Source organism: Equus asinus, chromosome 13 (assembly GCF_041296235.1).
Source record: "Equus asinus isolate D_3611 breed Donkey chromosome 13, EquAss-T2T_v2, whole genome shotgun sequence".
NCBI lineage: Eukaryota > Metazoa > Chordata > Mammalia > Perissodactyla > Equidae > Equus > Equus asinus.
This window is the reverse complement of record NC_091802.1, coordinates 16,005,323-16,029,497: the sequence shown is the minus strand read 5'-3', so window position 1 is coordinate 16,029,497 and position 24,175 is coordinate 16,005,323. Positions and strand designations below refer to the sequence as shown.

The 24,175-nt window shown below is 49.2% G+C and overlaps 1 protein-coding gene across 19 annotated transcripts in view; it reads left to right on the top strand.

The window, feature by feature from the left end:
• RAP1GAP2 (RAP1 GTPase activating protein 2) overlaps positions 1-24,175 on the top strand; it is a 210,790-nt gene that overhangs the window by 78,837 nt on the left and 107,778 nt on the right. For 2 of the 19 annotated variants that reach the window (XM_044744612.2, XM_044744609.2), the window contains exon 2: positions 1,877-1,981. The exons of 16 other annotated variants lie outside the window; for them this stretch is intronic. In XM_044744612.2, coding sequence (XP_044600547.1) covers positions 1,877-1,981 — 105 coding nt within the window. Of the gene's footprint in view, positions 1-1,868; positions 1,982-2,103; positions 2,309-24,175 lie in introns of those variants that run through there. One more of the 19 variants, XM_070482589.1, reaches the window with a different exon arrangement.

Genomic DNA, 24,175 nt, shown 5'->3' with positions numbered 1-24,175 from the left:
GGGCACTGGCCACGGGGGGTCTGGAGCAGCTGCGGCTGCCAGCCTCTCTTAAGCACTCCCCAAACTCCATGCTGGGTGTTAAATTTGCTGAGTTCCTCTTTCCTCCTCTGTCTCATCACAGGGTCAGGTCAGACTCAGGCCTCTTTTTCATCCTTCCCAGAAGGCTTGATTTATCCATCGATCTTCCCAGCACCTCTAATTGACAGGCTTGTGCAGATAACACTCCTGGCAGTTGGCCATAAGAGATGAAATGGTCCTGTGTGGCTTGCAGTGATGGCCCAGGGGTCCTTGTCATCTTCTTGCCTTCTTCCCAGGTCACATGGGAAATATTGCATAGTGGGGGCAGGTAGGTGTGCCAGGGAGGATGGTCATGACACAGGTATCCCATATGGGCCCAGAATCAGGAGACTCCCAGGCACTCTTGGTAGGTCCTGAGAACTGTGCTCACAGCTCCAGCCTCAGTTTGCTTCCTGGAGAAATGGGTGTGGTGCTCATCAGCCTTGACTTGATGACTCTCTCTCGAGTTGTGGAACAACTTGGAGGTTCTGCTGCTTTCTGACCGTCTTCCAGGGATTCCATCACCGGTGATCTTGCGAAAGCAGTGGCGTGTTTGAAAGGGGATCAGATCTGAGCATCGTTCTAAGGGGGCACCTGAATGAGGCCTTCTTTGGAGACGGCAGTTGGGAAACCACTGTCATGAAGAGCCCTTTAAAACGCTTTGATTTTCAGAGCCCGCTTTCTTAGGGGTGTGGAAGATCAGGGTAGGTGCCAGAGCACCACCTCAGTCATGACAGAAGTGGGTGGTGGGAGGAGCAGTGCCCTCTGGGGAGAAACAGATGCCTCTGGCGGGAAGGATGGAGGCAGAGGAACGGGGTCAAGATGTGTATGTTCTGAGAGGTGTGGATAAAGTCGGTGTGGACTCAGGTGTGACATTCTGAACTGGAGAGAGGTCAACTAGCATAAATGAAAAAGAAATCCCCTTCTTACAGGGGCAGTTATTTTGGGACAACTCCCACTATGGGGTTTCCCTCCTCCATCAGGAGGAAAACATTAATTCACTCATCATTCAGCAAATCACTACTGGCAGGTTCTAGGGGGCAGAACAGTGAATCTGATGAATCTGATCCCTCCATTGCGGGGTATAATGTCTGGTGGGTTATTCCTATGTAGGTTATTAGAAAAAGTCCATCTCTAGCTTTTTTTAAAAAAACTTTTTATTGTGGAAATTTTCAAGTGTGGCTAAAGTAGAGAGAACAGTGTAATACAGTACTCAGTTTCAGCCGTTATCAACCCATGGCCAATCTTGTTTCATTTATTTACCAACCTACTCTTCCACAAGATTATTTTGAAGAAAATCCCAGACGTTATATCACTTCATTCTGAAATATTTCAGTCTGCATCTTGAAGATAAGAATTCTCCTAAAAAACATAACACTACCATTATCAAACCCCCTCAGTTAACAATATATATTTGTTTTTTTTGGTGAGAAAGATTGGCCCTGAGCTAACATCCGTTGCCAATCTTCCTCTTTTTGCTTGAGGAAGATTGTCCCTGAGCTAATATCTGTACCAATCTTCCTCTACTTTATATGTGGGATGCTGCCACAGCATGGCTTGACCACAGGTGCATGTATCTGTGCCCTGCGAACCCCGGCTGCAGAAGCAGAGGGTGCGAACTTAACCACTATGCCACCGGGCCAGCCCCAAGAATAATTTCTTAATATTATATTCGGTCAGTATTCACATTTCCCCAATTGTCTCATGAAATTTTTCAAAAGCTTTTTTGAGTCGGGATTCAAAATATCCAGTGTGATTGGTGATAGTTTTCTCTTTATCTATGTTTTCTCTTCCAGCTCTTTTTTTTTCCCCCTTACAGTTTCTTGAAGAAACTAGATGATCATAGGGGGTTCCTCACAGTCAGGATTTCATGGGTGGTGTCTCTTGGTGTCATTCAACATGTTCTTCTGTTCCCTGTGTTACGGTAAGTTGGTATTTAGTTTTAGGGACTCTATCAGAATCAGGTATGAGTTTTTTTTTAAGATTGACACCTGAGCTAACAACTGTTCCCAATCGTTTTTTTTTTCCTTCTTCTTCTCCCCACAGTCCCCCAGTTCGTAGTTGTATATTGAAGTTGTGGTCCTTCTGGTTATGCTATGTGGGATGCCACCTCAGCATGGCCCGATGAGCGGTGCCATGTCTGTCCCCAGGATCTGAACCAGCGAAACCCCGGGCCACCGAAGCAGAGCGCGTGAACTCAACCACTTGGCCACGGGGCCGGCCCCTTGGGGGCAAGACCGTGCCGTTGGAGGTTGTCTCATTTGTCTGTTTTTGTCATGTTTTGAGCTGTTAATTGGTTTCTCCTTAGGGTTTGAAGGCTGGTGTTGTGGAGGACACTTGCATTCTGCCGTGGGAGAGCCAGTGACAGCCCTGCGAGCTGGCTGGAGACAGGGTCTGAGCCTGTGGTGTCCAGGAGTCCTGGCCTTGGAGTTGCAGAGTCCCAGGCCTGGAAGGGGCACGAGGCAGGAGCTGATCCACTTCCTGGCCTCAGAACAGATGGCTGCTTGTTCTCCTCTTAGGAGGTGGCTGGTCCTGCCCTCTGTGGAGGGGCCTGTTGTTTGCCCTCTCTTGTCTGATGTCTGAATGCCACCCGGTTGGCTGTCGTTGCTTTACAGCACAAACATCTCCCATTAGCCAGCTTCCCATTTTTAACCTCACTGTGAGTTAGCGTCACTTAGAGTTAAGGGACAGAATTTGAAGCATAAATGAGTGTATTAGACTGCTTTCGAGCCAGTATTTTAATCTCCTGTTTGGTCTCCTTACTTCTTGTCCCCCTTATCCATTCACCATGTGGCGGCCAGAGTGGAGTTTAAAAAATTCAAATAAAATCAAGTCTCTCTACTGCAGAAAGCTCTCCATAGGCTTTCCGTTATACTCTAAATGAAATCCAAACTCTGAAGCTGGGCCTGCATCCCCTGCCTGGTTCTCTGATCTTGCCTCCTACCCCTTCCCCTTCCCTCACTGTGACCGCTGTACTTCTGAAGCTGCAAAGGCCTTCTTTCTGTTTCTGGAACATGCCAAGTTTGTTCCTGCCCCAGGCCCTTTACACATGCTGTTTACGGTGACTTAATTGACTAAGGCTTCCTCATTGTTGGGCTCTCAACTCAAATGCCATCTCCTCTGAAAGGACTCCCCTGACCATCCAGTCTAAGCAGCTCGTTCCAGCCATTGCTTGTCCCTCATTTATTTCCTCCACGGCGCTTATTAGCTGGTATCAGCTTATGTAAGAAACGATTTAATGACTGTTCCCTGCCCTAGAACGCGAGCTGTGTGAGAGCAGGGACTCGGCCTTTTTCCCTCTGGGTCCCCCTTGCCCAGAATAGGAGGTGCTCAGTAAACATTTGCTGAATGAATGAATGCATGCTCACGATACTCGCCGACTCCCCAGGCCGAAAATACACGTCGCCTGTGACCCCGAGGTCCTCTTAATACTGCAGCGCCCTCCAACACAGATTTCAAGGTGCCCTTTTCTTGTCTGAGATTGGGGAGTCTTTCCCTTCGCTTTCCTTCCTTCCCTTCTGGAAGAGATTTTGGAGAGAAATGCAGCTGATCAGCGGCACACTTGTGGTTCACTGTTATTCCTCTAACGCCTTCCCTGCCTCTGTGTGGTTTGCGGACCCAGAGATGTGAGGGTCCAGGCTCGGTTCTGACCATCCTGATTCTGGAGCCGAGTGCCAGGGCTGTCCTCACTCAGGGTTCCTAGATCTCGCGTTCTGGAGCTGCCGTCTGGTAGGCAGAGGTGGGCTCCCTTCATTCATGCCAAAGAGGGGCCAGTGGGCGTCTGAATTAGTGAACGGTCGCCACTGGTGAATATATATTTTTTTCTAAATGCAGCTTTATCTCTTTGGAGCCTGCACGGCGCACAGATGGCTGGTTACCAGGATGTTGCCAAATAGAGGGCTTGCCAGGCCTGCTCGGTTAAACCAACGAAAATCACTTCTGTGCAAACGGGGGCTGCCGAAGGGCTCAGGAAGTTTCTCAGTCATTTTAAGCAGCTGAGGCCCCCCCCCCCCCCCACGCCTGCCCCGCAAACAGTTTCCTTGCCTTCCGAGTCCATAAAAAGTAAATGAGGCAGGCAAGACGATTTCAGGTGGACAAGTGCTTTTTATTTTAATAGCTATTTTAAAAAATGAATTCTGGCAAGTGATGCCGGTTTTCCATGTACGACAGTTACATAACATTTTTAAGAAGTAAATTTGTTTAAGCAAAAAAAAATCGCGAGTCAATTCAAAGAAAAGTGTTAAGAAAAGTAATAGTCAGGTGGTACATGGATTTTGGAAAAATTGGGAAGATGGTGTGGCAATGCCTGTGGTTTGGGGGGCACTGTTGGAAGCAAGGGGCACATTTCTCGTACATTAAAGTGGACCCTACACTGCCAATGTCCTGGGGTTGCTGAAGGTTGAATGGTTGTAACAAGCCAACACCTTTTGAGGCCTACTGTGTGCTGGGCCCTGTGCTAAGGGCTTACGTGCATATCTGTCTTAATTCTACGAGTTATTTTTGTTTTTCACCCAAGGGACAGAGTCTCAGAGGCTGAGGAATGTGCTGGGGGCAGGATCAGAGGTGGAGGAGCAGGGATTCTAACCTGGGTCTGTTGAGGTCCGGAGGCCGTGTTCTTAACTGTTAAATTATTTGGAACCCAGGACAAGCACTTGCACAGCGCCTGGCTTCTGAGAAGTGCTTAAGACCTGCTGCAGCTGCTGTTATTGTGAAGGTGCCGAAGTGTGACATGCATACAGCACGGGCATAAATCTCAGGGTACAGCTAGTGAATTGCCACATGTGCATCTAGCTATGTAGACACCACCCAGATGAAGATACAGAACTTTCCAGCTCTTGTGGCTGATTGGTACCTGGGGCAGCCTTGACCCCGTGATAAAGGGCAGAGCATGTCTAGGATTTTGTGAGTTGGGGTTCCTGGGAGTCCTGATTCAACCCTGAAGAGGATGGTGTCAAAGAATTCACACTGATTTCTAGGGGCGAGCGAGCTTGGTTTCACCTTCCCCTCTCCTTCCAGACACTCTCAGTGGGAACCTGGAGCCGATGCTGTGTTTATTCACTGCCCTTGGAGCAAGGGTGGGTTGAAAAATTGTCACTTGCTTTTAAGCTTATCGGTTATGAACACTCTGTTTCATGAAGGCTGGAGCTCCAGCCAAGTCCTTCCCGGAGTCCTCTGGGGGTGGGCTGACCCTGCCAGGGCTCACGGTCAGTCTACTTCTCCAAAGGCAGGAGGGAGCAGGCCCATTGATTGGAGCTGCCCCCTCTTCTGTCGTTCCCCTCCTCCCCCTTTTTCTGTTTCTTTGCTGTAAATATCTTTACCAGCCACACTGACTGCCTTGTGGTAGAATCGGGACCTTGTGATGCTTCCTCTTGTTATAAGCACCAGGCACAGCTCTCACCTGCCTCCCAGGACAGATACCTAGCAAGAGTGGAGGCAGGACCCCCTCATTTTTCACTGTCATGTGCTACCACGCCACACTGTCCTGTCTACAGAGAGTGGGGACAGCAGCACCCAGCACCTGAATTTGGAGTCTGAGGCGGAGGGGTCAGAAACTGGCCCCTGCAGATTCCTCAAAGCTTCATGAAGCATCTACTCTGCGCCAGACACCATTCTGGGTGCTGGGGATACGGCAGGGAACAGCTCCGGAGCAAAGCCCTGCCCATTCTCGAGGGGCTTTGTTAGGCCCACGTACGTTTTTATTCCTTTTAAGCTGATATTTTAAAATTGGAAGATTCCACATTAGGAATCTATGTTTCAGTCTTCTCTTGAGAAATCAGAAGCTCTGGCAGCATCGGCTGGGCCTGCCTTCCTGTATCACATCTAAACTGCCAGCTGCCGGTTCAGTACAGGGCCAGTGCCCCCCTGCTCACCACAGCACCCATCCCTGGCCACACCTGTGTCACCTGCCCCGCCCGTGGGGGACTGGATATACAGTGTGAAAAGCAGGAGGCTCAGGGTTGGGGAGCGCTAGGTGAACTCACTGAGCTGTAAGCTGGAGGTTGGGTCCCCACCCTGTGTGCCCTCTGGGCTTCCCTGGTTTTGGGCTGGTCCAGTGTGATTGGAAATGAGGGGTCCTGGCAGCCTGACTGGGCTCCCTGCAGGAGCTGCAGAATGGCCAGTGTTAATTTGCCTGTAGACATTCCTGCTCCCTCCCCCTCCGTAATTACCCCCAAATAAAATAACAGAAATTATGGGAGGCTGTGTATTACAATACAAAAACTCAGGAATCACAGAGAAGGCACCGCGATGGGGGCTTGTATTGTGCTCCACTCTGGGCATAGCCCTGGGCTGGCACTTACACCTCTGTTATCTTGTTTCATTCTCTGCACGATGCTTATCATCATCTTCATTTTTCATAGAGGAGAAAGCTAAGGTTCAAAAGGGGTGACATAGCCAGTGTCACTCAGCTTGTACAGCAGAGCTGGGATGCCAAATTCTATGCCTTTTTTTCCATCGCCAGTTACATGGTGACCCTGGCTGAATTACTTGACCTCTCTGCCCTTGACTTTCACTATCTACGAAGTGGATTGCAATACAGCTCAGGTGTATGAAATACATACCAGCTCTATGAGAAGATTTCAAAACATTAAGAACCGCGGCACCTTAGCCCATTCTCATTATTATTATTATTTTTTAAAGATTTTTTATTTTTCCTTTTTTTCTCCCAAAGCCCCCCGGTACATAGTTGTGTATTTTTAGTTGTGGGTCCTTCTAGTTGTGTCATGTGGGATGCTGCCTCAGCATGGCCTGATGAGCGGTGCCATGTCCACGCCCAGGATTTGAACCGGTGAAACCCCGGCCCGCCGCAGCGGAGCATGAACCCAACCACTCGGCTACGGGCCCGGCCCCTCTCATTATTTTTTAAGGAAGGGACTGGATGGGTCCCTGGGGCAGCTGGGCTTCTTTTGAACTGGAGGGGATGGTGGAGCTTAGGGTGGGGGAAGGGTCTGACCTAACAGGCTTCAGATAAGCTGAAAGGTCTCCTGGCTGCTGTCCTTGCTAATTAGAACAGAAATTCCCACTTCTCTCAGAACTGGAAGGTCTGGGCTGGAGCCCGGGTTACCCATGCCATCTGTATTTTAATAGAACTTTATTTTAATAAGATGTTTAATCTGATATGCAAAGGCAGAAACTGTGTGAATCAAGAGGTGACTGAAACAGGCTGTCTCTGTAAACTGGATCTGCAGATGTGCCAGGAGGACTTCTGAGTGTGACATCAACAAGGGCCAGTTAATGATAGCTGAGAAGGTCCCCCAAGGGCACAGCCACGGGGAGGCGGGACACAGGCATTGGTGCAAGTGATGGGAACGGGGACACCTGGCTTCCATATCTCGGTTCCTCTGACCCCCCCCCACCCCCCATTCTGGAAAGTGCTGCCACCCCTCTCTGCAGCATTTGCCCTCTTTCTCCTCCATAAATGCAAATGCAGGCAGCAGTCCTGCTTATCAAAGGGTTGTGTTCCAAACGTTCATTCGTGCTGTTTCAATTCATTTCCATCAATATTCGTGGAGTGCCAGATGTGCACCCGGCACTGGACAATGGGGTCCAGGAGGAGAATAAGACACTCTCCCTGCCTCATGCAGCCTGTGCTCCAGAAGGAGAGACCAGGCGTGTGATGCAAACCCAAGACAGAAGATGGTGGTGCTGGAAAAGAGGTGACAGGTGCTCTGGGGGTCAAAAGAGAGGAGGGACCACCCAAGGCCCCCCTTTCCCTGACTCTATCCAGAACATTGAGGACCTCATCTGGGAGGACAGCCTGGCCTGACTCAGGGTTGTCTCTCAGCTCTGGGGTTGAATAATGCTTCCCTATCCTCTTTTGCTGGTGCTTGGTGGGCCCAGTTGCCCTTTAACCCAGAAAGTCTGGATTTCTTGCATACAGATTGCTGCTCCCTCCAACCAGCTAGCCAAAGGGTGCTCTTGGTCACAACCCCTGCCTGAGAGTGGGGCTGGCTCTCTGTGACCCACCCCCCCCTGCTGGAGGCCCAGGCCCCGCAGAGGTCTCGGGGAGATGAGAGGTAGGGACCCCTAGATAGCAAGACTATAACTGTAGAAGGGCCGAGGGGCAGCCTGAAGCCTCATGGAAAAACCCAGGGAAGCAGAACCATGTGATCCTCAGTATAGATGGCATTTAAGCTGTGGCCCTCAGTTTCCCTATCTGTAAAATGGGACCGGGACTAATGAATGATTTTGACTTGTTCTTTTATCCAATTATTTGTGTAAACAAAAATATTATTCAACAATTCCACTCCTAGGTATATACCTAAAATAATCGAAAGCAGGGACTCAAAATAGATATTTGTTCACCTGTGTTTATAGCAGCATTATTCACAATAGCCCAAGGTGGAAGCAACCCAAGTGTCCTTCAGCAGATGAATGGAGAAATAAATGTGGTATATCTGTACAATGGAATATTCTTCAGCCAAGAAAAATGGAATGGAATTCTGATACGACATGGATGAACCTTGAAAACATTATGCTAAGTGAAATAAGACAGACACAAAAAGGCAGATATTGTGTGATTCCACTTATATGGGGTCTAGAAGAGGTAAATTCACGGAGACAGAAGGTAGAATAGAGGTCACCAGGGGCTGGGGTCATGGGGGGAGGAGAGTTATTGCTTAATGGATACAGAATTTCTGTTTGGGGTGATGAAAAAGTTCTGGAAATGGATAGTGGGGACAGTTGTACAACACTGAATGCCACTGAATTGCATACTTAAAAATGGCTAAAGTAGTAAAAGAAAGAAGAATCTTATTCAGAACCTTAATATGTAAAACAGATAAAAGAGAGTGTTTCTCTCGTTGAAAATGGGGTGGGCGGGAGGGGGTGGCTCCAGCCTGGCCTTCATGAAAACTGAGATGGGTTTGGAGCCAGAGTGCCTTGGGGACCCCAGGGGAGCGACGGCCCTCCCTTCCCTAACAGATCATATTCTAAAGTTGGAGTCCCCAAGGACTCTGTCCTGCCCAAACATATACACCCCCACTGACCATCGTGTGTTGCTGGGGAAGGTCAGCCCGGGGAGCAGGCCCTGGAGGGACCCGGCCACCTCGTGTGAGCTCCCCTTTTATCCTGACATTCTCCCTTCCTGCAGTTGCAGGTTTGTGGACAGGCCTTTGCCAGTGCCTGGTGGGGCTCTCCTTGGAGGCCGAAGGGACCGGTGGTGGTTGCTGGTCGTGGGGACTTATGGGGGCTCAGCATGGGTTCCAGGAGTGTGGAGAAAAAGTCTTGGCTCTGTGCTGACCTTTGGGCACAGATCAGAGACTGTGACCACACAACGGAAAGCTTGGGTTTGGTGACCACAATGTGGATGCTCTCAATGACCTGCCAGCTGGCCCTGAGATGGGCAGTGGCCACCTTGGGTGCGCCGACCATGCAGAGCAGGCTTCTCAGAACCTTCCTCTGAGTGCTCTCTGGGCTGCTTCTTGCCAATATGATTTTTTAAAGAAATGTTTATTATATTTTTAAAATCCGTGTTCCTTGCAGAAAAGTTGGAAAACACAGAAAAGTACAAAGACTAAAATAAAAATCATCTGCAATCCCAGATGGGGGATTACAGAGATAGCCACTATTAACATTTAATATATTTTCTTCTGGTCTTTTTTTTCTATCCAAACACATACCCTCCCACACAATATGCTTACATCTGCATCTATATATGTTTCTCTTTAACAAAATTGGGATTATACTTTATATATAGTATATTAGTCAAGACTCTTGGGGGAAAGTGACAGAGGCACAGGTTGAATTAGCCAAACAAAACGGGGATCTGTTGGCTGGCATAACCCATCTGTGAAAAGGGCTGGCCTCAGGAACAGCTGGATCCAGGACTATAAGCAGTTTCTCCTCCTCTCTGTCTCTTGTATCTGTGGCTCTCTTTGTGTTGACTTCATTCTCTTGGGTCATCTCTCCCCATGATGTTGGAACTATGGTTACAGACCACTGTGAGCTTAACATCTCAACCCCTTTTCCTTCAGAGAGGGGAAAAAAGCTCCTTTCCACCAGCTCCAGTTAGACACACCCCAAGGAGGCCTTCTGATTGGGCTGAATGCCATGTCCATCTCTGTATCAATCCCTGTGTTGAGGTGGGGGTGGGAAACAACGATTGGCCCAGCCTCAGTCAGGGACTCATTCCTGTGGCTGATGTGGGTCTTGTGATCACAAGAGTCCTTTCCTGTGGGAGAGGAGCAGTTCTCTAAAGTAAAGGTGGGGAATTTTGCTGCCAGAGGAAGGGGTCAAGTGAATTGGGTAAGCAAAACCCATAGACAAAAGCTGCTTCGGCGCTGGTTCCAGCCATGGGGGGCTAGCGCAGTGTGTTGGGTGAGCACGGGGCCCTCATTCTCATACCTGTTTAATGGGAGATCAGTTGGTACCATCCCATAAGCAGTATAATTTGGCAACACCTGTGACCATTATGCATGCACGTCCCCTTTGACCCAGAGAACCACTTTGGGACCTTATCCAGCATGTATGTTTCCACATACGTGGAATAATATAGGTCAGGGCCATTCACCACAATATTATTTGAAAAACCAAAACATTGGAAACGACCAAATGCCTGTCGACAGAGACCTGGTTCACTCAGTTAATTCACATTCATGCCATGGCCGACTATGTTACTTAAAAAAGGATGGTGAAACTTTCTGTGGGCTGATAGAAAGTTTTCCCAAGATATTTTAGGAAAGAAAGCAAGGTGCAGAATGGAATGTACAATAGACTCCCTTTTGTATAAAAAAAGGGGAAAATAGGACTCCATCTTCATATTGGCTTATATTTGCATAAAGAAGCTGCAGAAGGATGTGGAAAAATCATTTCACAGGCCAGGTGGGCACTGGACAGATTAGAATGAGGATAAGACCAAGCTTTTCACTATGTGCCTTCTAATAATTTTTGGCTTTTGAGCCACGCTAATGTATTGCTCATTCAAAAGTCAACAGACCAACTTCCTTTTGGGGTGATGAAAAAGTTCTGGAACTAGACCTGTGGTGGTGGTGATGATTGCACAACATTGTGAATGTACTTAAAGCCACTGAGTTGCATGCTTTAAAATGGTCAAGATGGTAAATTTTATGTTACGTTTTACCACACTGAAAAGAAAGTGAGAAAAGTTAACAGACAAAAAAAAAAAAAAAAAGTGGAAGAAACTGAAAAAAAAAAAAACCCCCCAAAACCCTATTGCATGTGAGCCCTGGAGTCAGATGGCCTGGGTTCAGATCCTGGCTCTTCCCCTTTCTAGCTCTACGACTGTGGATAAATTACCTTATTCTGGGAGAATCATTTGATCCTTTGTGGAGTGTGATAGTAGAAGACTCTGTAATCTGATGGCTGGATGAGGTAAGGGCTTGGTGTCTGGGAACGATCGGTCTCCCTGTGGGTTAACTATTGGGAAGATGAGGAGTACTCTGGCTGCCCAGGTCAGGCTCCCTTTCCTCTGGCTAGCCTGGACATTTGCATTTTAATGGAGAGGCTTGAAGACTAAAACCAGGAGGGAGGAATGGTTGGAATTTCAGAAAAATTTATAGCTGCTACCTGGGGGGAAAAGAATGTCTTGGCTTTTCCTGGGGAGAGTTAAACTTTTACTTTGTCCTCACCTGGGGCCCCAGGTGGTTGAGTTGGATGCATAAGAATGAATGACCTGTAAGCGGGAAGGAGGGTGGACTAGGAGAAGGGAGAAAGGAGAGCAGAGGCTCAAACTCAAGACTGACCAAGCCCAAACCACCTGACAGGCCCGTGCCTTCTGTGATTTCTCTGCCCTCAGCTCCTGTTCTTTACTTTTTGCTCTCTCTACACCAGCCACATGGGCCTCTTTGCTGTTCCTTGACCAACTGAGGTATGTTCCTACCTCAGGACATTTGCAGTTGCTGTTCCTTTTCCATAGAATGCTTTTCCACCCCAGATCCCCTCATTGCTTGCTTTCTCACTGCCCTCAGGCCTTCCCTCAAATGTCACCTTTTCCTCGAGGTCTTCTCTGATGACCCTATTTAAATTGCAAACTTTTCTCTGCTTTATTTTTCTTCATAGCATTTGCCACCACTTGATATTTAAAAAGTTTTTACATTATTAAGTATTTATTATCTCTTTTCCCACTAGATTGTAAGCTCCATGAGGGCAGGGGTTTTGTTTCTTTTGTTCACTCTTCTCTCTCGAATGCATGGAACAGTGCCCGGCACATACAAGATGCTCAGTAAAAATGTCATGAATGCATGCATGGAATTTGGTCTTCATGGTGAGGGTGACGGGATGCCATTTCAAGGTCTTTTGTAGGCGGCTCCCAGGATCAGATTTATGTTTCGAAGCATCACTCTAGCTCCTGGGGGACCAGAGTAGGACAAGAGTGGGCTTATGGAGGTTGGTCAGGAAGACGTCAGTGGCTTGGAGGTGATGTGGAGGGGGGATGGAGGGATGTGGATGGACCTGAGAGGAATGTGGGTGGTAGGAAGAAAGGATTGTTCTTACCAGAGACGGGCTTCTCATACTTGACTGTGCCCAGAAGTCACCTGGGCGTCTTGTCGAATGCAGCTTCCCATTGTTGGGTCTGGGGTGGGCCTGAGTGTCTGCCTTTTAAATGAGTTTCCAGGTGATGTCCTGCTGCTGGTCCTTGGACACCTTGGGGTCCTTGGCTTGGATGTCAAGCGTAAGGCAGGACGAAGAGTCAGGAGTGCTCGGTGCCTTTAACTGAGAGACGGAACCCAGAAGGAGGAACAGGTTGGGGGAAATGATGAGGTCACTTTTGGGCATGTTGAGTTTGAGGTGCCGTGAGATCCCAAATGGGGATGTCCAGTTGAGAGTGGGGTCTGAAGCTCAGAGGAGAGGCCTCTGAGCAAACTCAGCCCTGGTGTAGTGAGACTGAGTAGGGAGAGGGTGCATCGAGGGGACGGACTCCCTACCTCTCCGGAAGCTGTGTTACTGCCATGAAAGATCCCTGCCAAGGCAAGGGCATTGGTTAAGACAGCTGGCAGGACGGTGGGTGGGTGTTTACTTCACCAGGCTCATTCGCTACGGCTCTGACCTTGCTGGTTTAACAGCCTCACAAAGAAACTGAGTGGGAGCCTTTTCCCTGAAGGCAGCTGCCAGCATGGGGCACGTGAGGGAAGCCAGACAACTCTGGTTCTCAAGGAGGAGGTGGCCACTCTCCAGTTTTGGTGCAACTGTCAGGATCCGCTGTCCGGGAGCATTTGGGTGTCCCTGCTGCCCAGGATCCCCATTGTGGTCTCGGGCGAACATGGGTGCAGATCCCACTTAGCCGCTTGGTAGCATGCTGACCTTGGGCATGGCACTTCACCTCTCTGGACCTCAGTTTTCTCATCTGTGTGATGGGGTAATAATAGTGCTTGTGAGGGTCAATGAGATGGTGTATATAACACACTGAGCCCAGAGGCTGGCGCTGGCCAGTGCTCAGTGAGGTTATAATAATTATCTGCAGGGGCTGACCCCATGGCCGAGTGGTTAAGTTTGTGTCCTCCGCTTCGGCAGCCCAGGGTTTCGTGGGTTCGGATCCTGGGTGCTGACACGGCACTGCTCATTAGGCTACGCTGAGGCGGTGTTCCCACATGCCACAACTAGAAGGACCCACAACTAAAAGATACAACTATATACTGGGGGGATTTAGGGAGAAAAAGCAGAAAAAAAAAAAAAAGATTGGCAACAGTTGTTAGCTCAGGTGCCAATCTTAAAAAAAAAACCTTATAAAAAATTATCTCCAGAGGGTGTGGCACAGTCAGAATGGGCACTGGTCTTGCCCACTTCCTCCCTCCTTGCCCCCTGCAGGTACCTGACTTGGCCCCACCTTCAAGCCCTTCTCACATCAAAGGTCCCTCTTCCTCCTTGGTCCCTCTCCTTGGCTTGAACCCTCTCCCGTTCAGATCAGGCCCCACCATCTCTCTTGCCCTGAATCCCTCTGGTGCCCATGCGTTCAAGCTGGTCTCATCCATTCTCTTTTCCCTTCTGAGCCTGACTCTAAGCTCCCTGGGGGCAGTGTAATTGTCCATCTGTGCATCCGTGTCCCCCATTATACTTTGGTCCTTGAGGCTGGGGAAGTGCTGAGGATCCAGGTGGGATGAGGCAGGCCCAATCCCTGCCCTTGTGGAGCTCATGGTCCAGCTGGAAAGACAAGGGATCGAATAGGTCACTGCAGTTGAGGGGCTGAGTGCTGTGACGGGTGGGGTGCCCTGGTGTGGAGAACGCAGGGGCCCTGATCCAGGAGGAGCACCAGGGCCCTCAAGGAAGGGCCGTTGTGGCAGAGACCTTGGGGATGAATGGGACACAGGTAGACAAAGTCTGTAGAGGGGGTGTGGGTGAGGAGAAGAGTCTAGACGGAGGGATCTGATGTGAATGAGAGGGGGGCTCAGTGGAGGAACTGATAAATTTTGTGGCCTGGTGGGTGCAGGTGAGGAGAGGAAGCGGGAGGGGTGAGATGAGGCTGGATGGGCCGGGACAAGGGGCTCTTGAGGTTAAAGAGCTGAGTGTGATCCTAAGGGTGATGGGGAGCCACTGAAAGGAGGGGGTAGGGTGGAGAGAGCCAGAGCTGATCTGGGAGGTGGTGAGGACTTAGTAATGCACTGGAGGATTTGGGTGAGGGAAGCGGGGGCTCAAGCATGACTTCTTCACATCATATCCCTAGTGGCTGGCACTCTGCTGGCACATAGTGGGTGCTTTATACTTGCTGAATGAATGCCAAATTCCCGAGGAGGAGAAATGGGGACTTTGAAGCTCTCTGTGCTCTTACTGAGGGCCCCTCCCATGACTGCTCCCTCATAGAGCCCTCTGCCTTGGAGGAGTGGGGTAAGGAGGCCTGTCAGCCCCTCTTCTGAGGACGGGAGTATGGTAAGGTGGGGTTTGGCAGCAGAACAGCGGGACCGCCTCCATCTTTTCTTCATTTCAAAGTCTCCAGACCCAGGAGACCATGTGGGTGGGGCTAGGGAGCTGGAGAGAATGGCCTTTCGGGTGAAGGTCTGAACCGGTGGGGGCAGTCGAGGGCTGAGCTGGCAGCTCTGAGGGCAGCAAAGCCTTTTCTGAGCTCCCCAGGCGTGGAGTAAAAGCATTTCCTCTGTGCAGATGGGCCTGGGACACTGAGACGCCATATGTGACACCTGGCACCACCCCCGCTGCTCCTCCAGGGGACGCCCAGGGAGCGAGACTCAGAGGTTTCCTCCACTCTTGACACTTCCGTCGGGGTTCTGGGAGGACCCAGAAGGACCTGGCCCAGCCCTGTGTGTGGTTCCATTGTGGTTCCTGCCGCAGGCCTCTGTTCTGGGTACCTCCTGGCCTGCTGCGGCTTCTCCGGCTCCGCGGCCTTTTAACTGATGGATTTTGGCCTTGATGGGGAGGAAAGTGTCTTCCATCTAAAAGCTTCCCAAAGCTTCCATTTTCTCCCCTCTCTCTCTACCCTGTCTTTCCTCTCTTTTCTCTCTCCCTGTTCGTCCTCTGCCTGTTTTCTCCCCCTGGCCCTGACCCCCGTTCTGTAAATCTGTAAAACAAACACATTGAAAAAAATCTCATTTACGTATTCCATCTGCAGCTCGAGCAGGATAAAGCTGCTGCCTTCCTTGGGAGTTGGCTTTTGAGCTTTGCGCATCAGCCGGCTCTGTTCCTGCGGCCCAGGGCCATTGGTGGAGAATCCCAGGGCACTTCCGTGTGGCCCGGGGCCTCGTCAGCCAGGCCTCAGAGGCTCTGACCCAGATAGGCGGGTGGGTGGCCCTTTCTCTCTACTCCCTGCCTACCTTCTGGTCTGGAGAGGGACCCAGAAAGGACAGCAGGGGACTAGGAGATGTCAGCCAGCCTTTGAGCAGTCGCAAAGCTAGACGAGGTACCGCATCACCTCCATCTGTGTGGACCGTGGGCTCCTTGGTGAGTCGACCTCTGCCTGCTCTCTTCTCCCCAGGGAGGGCGCGGGACCACAGGGAGGATTTGCTGGGGGCCATCTCCACCCGGTGGCCTGTTGTGTTCCTGGCCTAACAGACGCAGGTGAACCATGCAAAAGCACCAGGTGCTACCCCAACAAGGACATGGCTGTGTCCTTTGCTTGGCTGGACAGGAATTTACTGTTCAGCATTGTTGAAGGTGCGGGAGGATGTAAGGAGCAGGGGGTCCTTGGAAGCTTGGAATTTGCACCGCAGCTGAGAACCCTCCTCACATGATGGGACCCTGATGGAGCAGGGAAAACTAAGTGCACTGAATTCCCTGCTTTGCTGTGGGGCTGAGAGAATGCGGGCAGGCAGCGGTGGGAGAGATCAGAGGGGCTGCAGCCAGCCTTTCATTCATTCTTTCCTCGTTCATCCACTCATTCAGCCCCTACATAAGCGGGATAGCTCAGAACACAGATCTTGCAGTCAGAATTCTTGAGCTTGAGTTCAGTTCCTCCACTAACTAGTGTTTCCTTTAGCAAATCATTTAGCTGACTCATCTATATATAGGGTGAAAACATACCCCTTGTCCTGATCATCTTCACAGAATTGTGCTTGACAGAGAAGGTGATGATAAATGTCATTAGTGCACATTGTTATATGGATGTAAGGTCTTAGTAAGTCTTAACAGACATTTTTGGGGGGCCTATAGCGTGTGAATGCTGCCCTGGGCCCTGTGGGCTGTACGGAGATGGCTAGGACAGTCTCTGTCTCCAGAGCACTATAGCCTCGCCTGCAGAGAGACACATTTCTTGGAGGATCTGGCTGGAATGTTCTCATCATGCTTTCTTATGGGGCACTGAACCAACATAGCCCTCCAGCTCTTCAGTTCATTCAACGTATAGTTACTGAGTACCCCCAGGAGCCAGGCGCTGTGCAGGGGCACGCTGGAGGCCAGCGAAGGGCCTGGGTGTCCCACTGAGTCTTGAAGCTGTGCCGGCTCCTCCAGTGGAAAGAGGCTCCATGTCCTCACCCTTGGTTTCTCCTCCTGTCCTGTCACATGCACTAAGTTCTGAGTCCAGGGGCTTGAGCAGCCCCTACTTATTGGATGGTTTTCTGGCTGGCCTAGGAATGGCCTTGTCCTGTCACTGTGTGGTCTGGCCACCTGGGGCCTGGAGTAGATCTTGGAGGGTACGACAGAGGCCCTAGGCAGGGATGCTTGGTTCTCAGTGGTCCCAGCTGCCTTTCGAGGTCCACTTCATGCCTCCTGGGGAGAACAATACTGTGTTCGTGGGCAGGCCCTTCCAGCATTGTTGATGTTGATGCATCATCTTGTCACTTAAGTGACCAGGGCAGCTGGAAGCGATTCAGCAGGAAGACCACAGCAGCAGCCTTTCCTCAGCCCTCATTCCCTGCGGCAGGTGCTGGGTCTGCTCCCTGGGGCTTCGTGTGCTCTGGTTTGATGGGTTGCATGAGCAGAACAGAAGGCACACATGGCAAGCTTCTCTCCACACCCCGGCCACTCCGTTAGATGCCTCTGGATTGTCCGGATTTCTTTCCCAATGAATATGTATTGATATTTACAATGAAAATGTAGAAATCAGAAATAGAAGGATGGTCTCTCACTTAGCAGTGTTCTTTGAAACAATCTAGAATGGATTATCTGTATTTGAAAGGATATTTTTGCAGGCACTTAGCAAATAAAAAACAATTTTCTCTTAAACAAAAAAATAGTCATCTCAGGTCCTTTTCCCAAGCAGCATTGCTTTTGGACCTTGGGTTGGTGTAGGAGGGAACCCTCAAGGCTCTTGAACTACACTTTCCTCAACAGAGGGTTTAATGAATGATCCTGGTGCCTCAGCTGCCCCCTCTCGGAGGCCAGGGCTGCTGGGGTGGCAGCTGGAACGATGCCTAGGCCTCCAAAGCAGGAGTTCGACAAAGGGGGGCCATCTAGAACTTGCCCTTCAGGGTCCCTTAGAGTGCCAGCTTTGCCCCCTACTTACTTGCTGTGGGACCTTCTACAAGTCGTATAACCTTTCCGAGCCTCAGTTTCTTCATCTGTAAAGTAGGAGAATAATTCTGTCTACCTCATACTGTTGTTGAGGAGATTAAATGAAATAATGCATGTAAAGAGCTTTGCATAGTGCTAAATAAATATTAGCTGGTGTGAGGATGAGGATGAAGGATACTTCTATTATTTCTATATGGTGACCAGGGGCGTAATCCAAGGTCAGGAGCAGAATCAGTTCCCAGGAGATGACATGAGCTTGGTGACAGATAAAACTGGTAGGGAATGGGTTGTCTCTGTCTCAGACTCTCGAGCAGGGAGTCGAGGTCTGTCAAAGCAACAACAGAGAATGGATCAAATTGCAGTGGCGATGGCAGCAGCCTGCTCATGCTGCTCTAACTTAGTCTTGTAGCTCCAAGGGTCTATGAGTAGCTCCAAGGGTCTATGAGCCCCCCACTGCTTATTCATTCTCTAGTTCATTCAGTACCAGCCACTATGTTGGGGACTGGGCTGGCAGACAGAGTGCATGTTAGAACCAGAGAAGGGGCCAGACAGGGGTGGCTCATCAAGGCCCTCTGTTCTCACTGAGTCGGGAGGTGCGCCTGGCCAGGGGCATGGGTTTCTGCTCATCACTTGGAGATCTTGGTTATCCAGAGGTGCTCCAGGCTGCCAAGCCCTTTTTCCAAAACTTCTAGCCACAGAATACTGCAAGGGTCATGCCCAGACTCCAGTGTGCCCCTGGAGGCTCTCATAGTTATCTGTTCCTTCTTTTCCTAATGTCCACAAGGAGGAAGCCAGTGCCGGGAGGAGGCAAGAGTTTTGATGTCACTGGTTTTGGTTCGTATGCATTAGATTCTGTAGGTTGGGTAAGAGCGTGTTGGTGAGATGAGATCGCAGCCCTGGTCCCTGTGGCCTGAGTCAGCTACTCTTGGTTGCTTGGCTGCAGGTGGACTCCCTTGCCCTGGACTTTTATCTCCCAGTGATGCAAGAATGAGGATGGGCCATGTGCCCTGTCTCAGTACTGGAAACCACCTCCAAGCATTTGTCTTTCTGATGAGTGAAACTTTCACAGATAGGGAATAACGTTATTAATTGAAAAGACCAGATGTGTGTACCTTGAAATGCTATGGTCTGTCCCTGCTAAGACTATTTAGTTTGAACCAATGATGAAAATCCCTAATCTGATATTTCACTGAGTAATAACTTACTGAGAATAGGTCAGAGTTGAGAGGCACAGTCTTGGAGTGGGGTGGAGTGATGGCTTAGCTGGGAGGCCAGGACGCTCTGTGATAGGGTGACTCCCAATGCCAACAGACTGTGGGGTGGTTTCTTTGCATGGATGGTTTCACACACCCCTTGTGCTGGGCACTAGGAGGTGGGGAGCCTTCTCTCCTAGGGTTAACTAGGAATTCAGCCAAGACCTGGGACCACTAAGCTGTGTGTCCTCCCAGTAGCACCATTTTTGGTTCAATTCAATAGTTAATGTTTACTTATTATGACTGCGTAAGTATTGTTTATTGTTGAGCCCAGGAGGGTGCTATAATTATGTTTCCTTACTTGCATAACCTTTTATTTTTCCTGGAGTTAATGATTAACTCATGTTTCCCCCATTAGCATAGTTTTCTATGTACCTATGTTTATTTTTCTAGTTTACTAGTTTTTTTATTCTACTATAATTCCTTGAATAATTGTTTTTCTCCCACCAAAAGCTTGCACCCATTAAATATCCTATCAATTCTATTCTTTCCATGAGGAGACCTCACTTCTAGAGCCCTCTATCCTCTAATAGACGGTTGCTTTTTAATAGTAGCCTTGCGAGAAAGGGTGCAAGGGAGTACATTTTTTTGAGCTCTTACATATTTCAGAATGTTTTTATTCTGTTCTCACACGTGGTTGATAGTTTGCCTGAGTATAAAATGTTAGGTTGAAAATAATTTTCCTTCCGATTTTTGAAGGTATTACATCATTGACTAGTAGATTCTAGAGCTGCTGTTGAAAAGTCTGATGATGCGCTGATTTACATTCCTTCGCATATGGTGTGTATTTATATTTTCTCTCTGGAGTTATTGAAGATGGTTCATCTACCCAGGTCTTCCGAAATTTCCTGACAATGTTTGGGGTGGGTCTTTTGTCATTCACTCTGCTGGGTACTTGGTGGACCCAGAGACTCAGGTCCTTCCTTCAGTTCTGGGAAGTGTTCTTGTGCTGATTCTCTGATAATTTGCTTCTGTTATGGGGAAACATATACTCAAACATTATGCTCAAATTCTGTGTGTTAGGATTTCAGGTGGGGTGCGTTGGAGACGGATGACTTACCTCTGCTTCACAATGTCTGAGACATCATCTTGGGTGGCTCATGTGGCTGGAGATGCCTTGGGTGTTCAGCTGGGGCTATATGTCGGGAGCCTTGGCTCTGGCCTAGTTCCTAGGTTCTTCTCATGGCATCTGCTGGACTGAAATGTCCAAGATAGTTTCTTCACTTGCATGGACTGGGATGTCTGGAACATCTAGGAGTTGGCTGGATATCTCTTTCCATATGGTAGCCACAGCATGGCAATCTCAGGATAGTCAGACTTCTTACATACTGGCTTGCTTTGCTTAGAGCAAATGTTCCTAGAGATCAAGGTGGAAGCTTCAAGGGTTCCCATGACTCAGCCTTGGAAGTTAAGTGATGTTACTCTGTCTCATTCTATTGGTCAAAACTGAGTTACAGGGCTAGTCCCGATTCAAAGCAAGGGAGGGGTACAAGGGATCAATACCAAGAGAAGTGCTCATAGGGGAGCCAACTTGGAGACTAGTTACCACAACTTACCACTCTCTTCTCTGTTACCTCCTCTTTCTGGAAATTTCATTGGTCAGATATTGGATCCTCTGATGTGTTTATCTTTTCTCTTTCATTTTCCATGTCTTTGTCTTTTTGTCTTACTTTTTTGGGAGACTTCCTCAACTTAGTCTTCCAGTCATATTTCTCTTTTTTAAGATCTCTTTCTTTTCTGATCATTCCATTTTTATAGCATTCTCTCCTTGTGTCATGAATACAAAATCTTGTCCTGTCTCTCTGAGGATATTACTTTATGGTATTTTTTGAAGTCTCTATTGGTTCCTTGCATTGTCTGTTTCCTTCAGGTTCCTGTTGATTGTTTTGACATCTCTCCATCATGTTGGAGCCTTTCTTCAAACGTCTGGCCATCCTTGGCTGTCTCCCTGTACCCAAGAGTGAGGCACTAGGAAGTGGATTGGCAGCTCTGTGCGCTTGGGCTGGTGTGCCACCTGGGGGCTTCCACTCAGGGTGATGATCAGGTAGCAAGCTGCCCTTTCCAATGGAGGAACCCAGATATTGTCTTTTCTCAGGGATTGTTCAGTTTCTCATGGTTGGTGGGGGTTGGGGGGTCACCTGGCTGTTGAGAAAGTGACCTGAGGTTGGTGGGGGATATAAAGGCTCAGTGTCTCAAGTATCAAACACTCCCCCACGTCATGCATCCCTGGTCCGTCTTCCAGGCACCTCTAATCCCTTGGAGGATGAATTTTCCTTTTCCATTACACTTGTTCTTGTCAGTTCACACTTTTTAAAAAACTATTATTTTAAGAGGCTTCAGAAGAAGCAAAATCAATGCATGTAATCAGTCTGATATGTTCATCATGGAAGTCTCAACAGGCTTACCACTATATCTGTCTCTATCTCTATCTCTAAATCCCTATCCATATCTATCTCTCCTAAGGGAAGTCAGAGAGAACTACTTAAAAATTATTTTTTATTGTGATACATGTCATACATCCAAACTCAATCATAAAATAAGCACCCACATACTTGCCATCCAGGTCAAGAAATACTAACAGCCTGGGAAAATGCTGATATTTTGTGCCTTCGTGACTCCATGGTTTTGTGATTTGGATTCTGAAGCTGCCTTTGCCATGACCTTGTGAGCTGGCTGCCTTTGCCGTGACCGTGATGTAGCTCCCTCAACTGAGGCCAGGCAGTGCCAAGCAGAACCGCTGACCACGTGAGGGAAGCTGCTCCCTCAGCAGTTTCCAAGTGATGCAGCGCATTAGGGCTGGGTGACACGCGCACGTAGTTTATTTCCTTAGTGCTGGGGAAATGGAGCCTCTGGTCCAGTGGGGTGACTTTCCCGCCACTGCCTCCTTGGCACTTGCCCCTCCCTCTGCTTCCATACTCCATCTGGGAGTGTCCTCCCTCTCACCTCTCCTTTCCTGCCCTGCCGAGGGCTCCTGTTCCTTTTTGCTTTTTCATCCCCACCTGTTCTCCCTGGGGACCTTTCCTCGCATGGCCTCAGCCTCCACTCTGTTCTTCTTACACCTGTCTCTCTGTTTAGGCTTCAGTTCTTTTCTGATCCCACCTGGGTATCCCAGGGGCTCCTGACTTGCATCGTGTCCAGAATGAATGCTTTATCATCTGCCTCTTGCAAACCCGGTTCTCCTCCTCAGTCTGTGTTGTGGTTGAAGCATCAGTCATTGAGTTATCTGAAACCCAAGTCTTCACGTTTTTAGCTCTCTCTTCCTCCTTTACTCTGTCACCAAGCATTTTTAATTTTGCCTCTGAAATGCCTTATGGATCAGACCCTTTAGTTTCATTTCTATGGCCATAAGAAGAGTGGAGCCCCTCCCATGCCATCCTCTTCCCTTCTGGTCACTCTGTGGGAGCAAAGCCCTGCAGGTCGGCTGTGCCCTGCCTTCGAAATCTGCCTCTCCCCTTTGCCCACGAAATAGAGTTCAGGTTGCTCACTGCGTGTTTCCCGAACTTCAGCCGTCAGTAAGCCAGCTTCACTGTTTCTGTCATGTCTGTGTTCCACCTGTATTCGTTACTTAATGATTTCCTTTAACTGGCTCAGTTTTTAAAACTTGAATGAACTTGTTTTAGAAGCAACATTATGTCACTACCATAAAAGGAGAATCGGGGTGGGCTGCCACAATAGGAGGTCACCATAAAGGATCAATAAGTAACTGTTACAATAAAGATCACTCCAGATCACCTCAGGTGCCAGCATGGAGGTGTGCACCCTGCTCCAGGAGAGTGTGCTGCGGACTCTCTTCTCCTGTTCCTCCCCATTGTGCAGCCCAGTGGTTAACATCGTGGACTGCGGAGCCAGACTGCCTGGTCCAAGCTTTGCTCTCCTCCTTTCCAGCTGTGGGAACTTGGGCAAGTAACTTAACCTCTCTGAGTCTCAGTTTCCCCATCTGTAAAGTGAGGTTAGTGATATTTCCTGCAAAGAGGTGTTGCGAGTATTGAATGAGAAAGGATATGTGGATCACTTCAGACAGGATGTAGTTCATGATCAACCCTGAGGACTGTTGGCTAATTTCAATTTTCCTGTTTTTTTTTTTTTGCTGGGGAAGATTCACCCTGAGCTAACATCTGTTGCCAGTCTTTCTCTTTTTGCTTCAGGAACATTAGCCCTGAGCTAACATCTGTGCCACTCTTCCTCTATTTTGTATGTGGGTCACCACCACAGCATGGCTGATGAGTGGTGTAGGTCCACTCCCAGGATCCATACCTGCTAATGTGGGCCGCCAAAGCAGAGTGCACCAAACTTAACCCCCAGGCCAGGGGGCCAGCCCCCTCACTTTTCCTTTTTGAGGGCCTGCTAAGTGCCAGGGATGTGTTTTCTCCAGGTCTAGCTCAGCTGTCACCTGCTCTGTGATACCTTAGCTGATCTCCCAGGGAGGCCTGGCTCTCCCTTCTCTATGTCCCCATGGCACTTTATTCTGTATCTGTTTTAACCCATAGCCCACAGTTAACACTTGGCAAATGGGTCTTTCACGTGGGCGTGCTGGGCCTGCTGGAGGGTTTTTGCATTTCCCCTTCTCCCGCCTGGATCATCTTCTCAGATGCTTGTAAATAATCCAGGGTCACCGCCCACGCTGAGACACGCAGCCCACCCTTGATCTCCAAGAACTTGGGCTTAAAGGACATGAGACGGTGCTGGCCAGCGTCCTCTCTTCATATCCTGCTGGGGTGCTCAGGCCAGGGGAGCTGGCTTTCTCACTGTGTTGGAAAAGGGCTGTGGAATTGGAGTCGGAGATCTTGGGGTTGAGGCCCAACTCTCGAATTTTCTGACACTGTGACCCTCAGACCCATGCTGAATCCCCTCAGAATCTCCTCTTATTCATGTGTGAACCAAACAGCATCAGACGGTTCTAAAAGATGTCTGTCTGGTAAAGGCTTATTTCTTGGGAGTGTGGAGATTTGCCCGTGTGAGTAGGGTGGTCCATCAGCTCTGAGAGTAAGGTGGGAGGAGGCTATTGTCTCCAACCA